We start from the raw sequence: 6663 nt of genomic DNA, 5'->3' as shown, positions 1-6663 counted from the left end.
TTTATTTCATTAAAGGACTAAAACATTATTTATTCACGGTGCATCATTTTCTTAACCAAAATCACCCTTATACCTTTGCACCATCCATCGCAGAAATTTTGCCACCTCTCTTTGCACAAAGGAAGGAAAAGAATTTGATGCCTTCTTCTCAAGCTTCTTTTGATCATAGTCAGTAAAAACTCATATCATACTCGTAGTTTATCTATATAATACATGTCTCTAAATGAAATCCAAAAAAACACATCATATTCTTAACATTAACAAATATTCTAAAAAAATACTCGTGCTATTTTCAAAAAATAAAATAAAATAAATAAACTTTTCTCAAATTATACTTCAGAAATAACACTTCTGGTTATGCCAAATTTTAAATTTATATTTAGACAATTATGTAATCGACGAGTTATAATAAAATTAGCAAAGACTTATGTCATCCTTTTTCATATATATGCACATAATATCAACAATTTGATAATAACCTTATATCTCATAGCAAAAATACAAGTTAAACCTAATCTTAATTTTTTTTTAGAATTTTACTATTTTTTCTCTCATTCGTCCCCATTCCCTTCTCATTTCCAACTACTAGACCCAAAATTCAAACTTAAACTTGGTAACAGGGAGAATTCTAAGAGTCTTCCCTTGACCACTGGAGTAACTTGAGTAGTTATCTCATGTTAATATAGCCTTCCACATAAATTTTCATAATAGAAACTGGTGTAGTGGACTAAATAAAATTTTAGACAAGTAACTGCTGACCTGCTTTGTTGGAAAACTTTCTGAAGCTGAAGAATAATGAAAACAAAAAGAAAATTCTTAGAAAAAGTTAAAACACATCTAATTCTTCCATTCTTAATTTTTTTTTGCAAATAACAAAAGCACTTTATCCAGGTGATCATGAGGTCTCAAATTTGACACTTAAGTCCTTTCCTTTCCTTTCCTTTTACTCTTAAAAGAAAAAAAGAAAAACAAAAATGAAAAAATATTTTAAATAACTTTTGACTTTTTTAATTGGTCTGATTTATCATCGTATACCCTCATGGCAAATATTAACCCAAAATTACAGTAGTTAAAACACACACACACAAGGCATATAATACAATTTTCCCTTCTTCGTTTATATACTTTTGCAAGATGGTGCCACAGCTACTACTGCTTTAGCTGCTTTTTTCTTCATGACAATTATGGCTTCATCTTGCTTCCAATTGCTTTCTTCCGAGCACGAACTTTATCACTCGGCTTTGACAATTCCTCTATACAAACCATAATGGCACACTGACAGAAAACTTTATAAATATCTGTCTCTGTCTCTGTCATTTTTTTTCCTTTTTTTGTGTGCTCTATCTTTAGTTTGGAGGAACCATTGTTGTGGATTAGCAGGAAAACTTATGCCTTCTTTTTTATTGAGAACAAGTGAGATTTACTGGCATAAATATCTTGTGCAAATACATTCAAAACAACTACAGAATATTGCTTTGGTAGTCACAAACATATGATTCCAAGTTAGGGAAATATGCAGTTTTAGTTACCAATATTTAGCGCCTGTGCAGTTTTAGTTCTTAAAATTTCAGCAAAAAGAAATCTAATCCCAATGTTTAGTATTTGTTCAATTTTAGTGCTTAAAATTTTGACAAGAACAAACACGATCCCCAATGTATCCCATTTAAAGGAAATTTAGGACATTATATTAGAAGAGTTTTTCTATTTACTGATGGAATTTGATCATTTGTCTGTCAAATTGAATTTAAAATAAAGAAACAAAATAGTAGCTAACTTTACAACAAAATTAAGGACTGATAATTCACTTGTTAAATAATTGACTAAAATTGAAACTAGTCGAAGAACCCAATTCATTAATCCAAACTCATTTTCAATCTTTACCTCTATAGCCCCAAGCAAAAAACTCTAATACTCAATTTTTCTATATAGTTTGAAATTTTTCTTTTTTTTTGTTGTTGTTTCTTGGTTAATTAGCTACTCATGTGACATTATGTGAGTTATTTTTATTATTCAAAATTAGCCATTGTTTTGCTTCTTTAACAAAAATTATTTAATGAATACGTGATGGTACATGACTAATTCCATCAGAAATTGAAAAAATCCATCAACTATCTTACATGACTAATTCCATCAGAAATTGAAAAAATCCGTCAACTATCTTAGATTTACTTCAAATTGAAAACACAGGAAAACAGGTTTGACTTTGTCGAAATTTTAAGAACTAAAAATCGCACTAGTTACCAATCATTGGGAACCATATTTGTTTTTTTCAAAACTTTGAGAACCAAAATCGCAGATGCCAAATATTAGGGATGAAAATTGCTTTTCTCCTTTCAAGCTATGACTAGAAGCTACTTTTACCCGTGAATTTCAAGTATTAAACTCAAGTGACTGCTTTGAGCTAGATTTTGAAAAATATTAAAAATAATAACTCAATCAAATGAATTACTGCCTTTTTAGCATATGACTCCAAATAAATTAAGGGAAAGCCAATCCAAGAGTATATTTTTCTTTCTTTTTTTGGGCAAGCCTATTTAGATTGAATATTATTTTGAAAAACTTTTATATTATTCACTATAGTTGTTCTTGTAATATAATATATGTAAAATAAAAAGCTAGTTGCAAAACATGTTTAAGGAAAATAAAAGATAAAAAATTTCCAAAAAATACTTTCCAAAGACCCTCATAATAATCTCTTTATCATGATACATTTTGCTCTAATTTACTGTTGATATTCTTTTTTTCCACAAGGGCATATTACATTTTACCCCCCTATGATTAGTTTTTTTTATACATAACTCCATCATGGTTTGAATTAAAATGTCAAAATGACGGAATTTGCATTCCATAACGGAGTTAACTAAAATATCAAAAATACCTTTATGTAAAATTGAAAATTATTTATTAACTACAAAAAAGTTATTTATATATTTTGAAAATCATAAGGGATTATATGATAAAACACTAAGTCATAAGGGGGTTATATAGTAAAACATAAAATCATATGGGGTTAAAATGTTATGCATATTATGTTTATATATTTTAGTAATTTCAGCTATTTTAACTTTTAAATAAGGAAAATTTTAATATTTTCATAGATTTCGTTACGAATAATTATTTTTATTATTTTAACATTTTAATTTAAATTATCAGAAAATTATATATAATTTTTAAAATTATAGAGGAGTTACGTGAAATATAGCTACATCACAGGGAGAAAGTGCATTTTGCCCTTTTCGCAAGGACAGGTTCACATGTGATTGATTCCATGTGAACTTGTCCGGAAAGTCTTTTGAGAAGCAGAGACTTGAAAGTTCAGCCCCACACCTTTTCTATTCACTGACACTGAACGCGGTTTTGATTTGTTGATAAACAATACTGCACCACACATCAAAATTCATCAGCTTATGAAACTATAACCAACTCTTCTTTCTTCCCTCTCTAGACCAGAAACATTTTTTTCTGATATTTGCAAGTTAAAGAGGGAGACTCAAAATGGCAGAAACAATTTTTCGATGTGAAGAGGGAAGTCTATTGGGAGGGCTTTGGCAAGTGATTCAACTCATCAAGGATGAGTTGGGGCACATGAGAGCTTTCCTAAGAGTGGCAGAAACAAAAGAAGAAGATGCTGATCCGAGACTCCAAGAATGGATCAAGCAAGTACGAGAAGTAGCGTATGACACTGAAGATGTTCTTAATGAATTCGTAGCTGGCTTTGCTCGCCATCGAGCAACAGGCTTCCATGGCTCTGTTCGGAGAATTTTCAACTCCATAAGGACTTTGCGAGCTCGTCATAAGGTTGCTGAGCAATTACAGAGCATCAAGACTAGAGTAAAGAATATTTCTGAAGGGCATCAGACATACCAATCAGAATTTGGTCTTATTGCCCAAGCGTCCGGGTCTCTTCCTGCTTCTAACAATACAACGTGGCGCTATAGCAGGGATGATGCACTTCTTGTAGAAGAAAGTGATTTGATTGGCATTGACAAGCCCAAAGAACAGCTAATTTCTCAACTGCTCGAGGGGGATGATTCCCAACTCAAAGTTGTTTCTGTGGTTGGAATGGGCGGACTAGGTAAAACTGCCTTAATTAAAAAGTGCCCCAAGATTTAGATGTTAGAAGGCACTTTCATGTTCATGCCTTTGTCTTTCAAACATGTAACTTTCAGGAGCTCCTGAAAGACTTGATTCGACAGCTACACAAGGAATTGAAGAAATCAGTCCCACAATTGATTGAATCCATGACTAGTATTGATCTGAAAGAATTTGTCAAAGATTTTCTTCAACAAGCTGGAAGGTATGTCATTGTGTTTGATGGTGTATGAGATGTGAAATTCTAGAATGCGATCAGCTTTACACTATCTGAGAATGGCTATGGCAATCGTGTTATGCTAGCAACACGAAAAGCTGATGTAGCCTCTGCGTCTTGCATCAAATCTCATAATTATGTTCTCAAAATGGTTTGACTATCTTTGAAGATTCATGGATCCTATTTTGTAAAAAGATATTTAAAAAACATGGTTGCCCGTCCATCCAATGGATGTTACAAGAGGTATATTGGGTAAATGTGAGGGTTTGCCCCTGGCGATTCTTGCAGTCAATGGACTTTGGCTTTGAAACACTTGAATATAGTAGAGGAATGGGAGATGGTTCAATGCAGTCTTGAGGGTGAATTAGAAGGCTTTCGTACGTGGAAAGATACTTTCTCTCAGCCACAATGATCTTCCTTGACATCTTAAGATCTGTTTGTTTACTTATGTATGTACCCAGAGGATTCTGAATAGGTTGCTATAGACTTGTTGAATTATGGATTGTTGAAAGGTTTGTAGAAAAGAGAGAAGGAATGACTATGGAAGATATAGGCTACAGTTATCTTAACGAACTTGTCAAGTAACAACTAGTTTCTATGAAGAAATCCCCAGCATTTATTGAATCCATGATCTAGTGCAAGAAATTATTCTTTCGAAGACAAGGGAACAAAACATTTGGTAATCCATTTGGTAACATTTGGTAACTTGACAATTAACTACTGGACAACGCGCAAGGTGGCGCTATCTGAGAAGGTACGCCATTTGGTAATCCATAGGAGTAGTAGTAACAACACCCAGCACCATCAAAGAGGCTAATATTATTGCATTGACCACCTTTGATCCTTTATTACAGTTGAATCCATAAGTCCACTAGTATCCAGAATCTTGTTATCTGAAGTTTTAAAGAGTAGCAGATTGTTAAATGTTTTGGATTTGAGAGGTGAAAAGACGTTGGAGGAAATCCCAAATGAGATTTTCAAATTGTATCATCTCAGGTATTTGAACCTATGTGGTACGGGAGTTAAAGAAGTCCCGAAATCCATAGGAAAGCTTCAAAATTTGAAGTATTTAAATTTGGCTGAAACTCAAGTCTGGGAATTACCGATGGGAATTCTGAAGTTACAAAAGCTTGAGCATCTTATACTTTATAGAATAGTTTATCCTTGAGATCATAGTTATGGACATCATGAATTTACGGCTCCTACAAAATTGGGAGGGCTTTTTGCCCTAAAAACATTAACCACCATAGATGCAAGTAGTGGATCCATAGTTAAAGAGATGGGACAACTGACTCTTTCAAATCTGAGAAGAGAAGATGGAAAGGAGCTCTGCTTCTCCGTTGCCGCTCTCACTAGCCTTTGGGAGTTAACCATTTCTTCAATTAGAAAAGATAATGATGATTAACAGCATTCTCTTTCTTCTTCAATGTCTTCTTCGTTTCTCCAATCTCTTCGCATGCTACTATTGGCTGGCCGCTTAGAAAAGATGCCACAGTGGATAACTCTTCTTCAAAGCCTGTTTAGCATAGATTTGGGTTGGAGCAGTTCAAGTAATAAGGAGGATCCGCTTGAATTCTTTCACTCTATGCCAAATTTGAGTATTATTCAATGTTTTGGATCTTACCAAGGACAGGGATTGGCGATTCAAGAATGGAGGATTCTCAAAGCTAAAGAAAATGTACGCAAGGAAATTAGAATGGTTAAGACGGATGAAAGTGGAGGAGGGTGCATTGCCCTGTATCCAAGAAATAAATCTGGGAGAACTCCCATTACCGGAGGAGTTACCTACAGGAATTCAACGCTTGATGATATTCCAAAGCTGGGTTTGTATGAGTTGAGTTCTCAAATGACGCAGAATCTAGAGAATTAGAACGAAGAAAGTGAAGATTATAAAAGAATTGCATACATTCCTGAAGTTGTTATTGGTTTGTTGACAAATAATGGATGGAGTCTACACCGGCTGTGGGGGAAGATGTGGATATTTCCTTACTCGTAACCACGCAATTTCTCTTCTTTTTTTCATATCATTTTATTTTTTTAACGGTTGCTGGAAGTTCAATTTTGTATCTTTTTGTATATATCTCGTATTAAATGATCTTGTTTATAGACAATATTTTACTCTGTTTTTATTTGTTCATTTATTTATTTATTTAATTCAGCAAATGGGCAATAGGTTGCCGGTTAGAAATGTATTGATCTCTTACATACAATTTCAATTAAGAATTTAAAATAACAACCTAACATTTTGGTGAGAAATAAATGCATAAACGCAATGTTTACACTTCTATCATGACATAGAACCTGTCGAGTTTAATTATAAATATCTAGTTGTTTTTAAGAAAAATACTCATTAT

General features: G+C 33.1%; 1 protein-coding gene across 1 annotated transcript; it reads left to right on the top strand.

Annotated features, from left to right (window-relative positions):
• The first annotated feature begins 3351 nt into the window (after positions 1 to 3351).
• LOC113706350 (putative disease resistance protein At1g50180) lies at positions 3352 to 6420 on the top strand. Its single transcript, XM_027228238.2, has 2 exons — positions 3352 to 4075; positions 4170 to 6420. Exons 1-2 carry the CDS (start codon positions 3496 to 3498, stop codon positions 4235 to 4237), a joined length of 648 nt encoding a protein of 215 aa, XP_027084039.1. The 5' UTR covers positions 3352 to 3495; the 3' UTR covers positions 4238 to 6420.
• Positions 6421 to 6663: the final 243 nt, after the last annotated feature.

The sequence above is a fragment of the Coffea arabica genome, chromosome 8c (genome assembly GCF_036785885.1).
Source record: "Coffea arabica cultivar ET-39 chromosome 8c, Coffea Arabica ET-39 HiFi, whole genome shotgun sequence".
NCBI lineage: Eukaryota > Viridiplantae > Streptophyta > Magnoliopsida > Gentianales > Rubiaceae > Coffea > Coffea arabica.
Note: the sequence above shows the minus strand (reverse complement) of the source record. Positions and strands in the feature narration are given on the sequence as shown.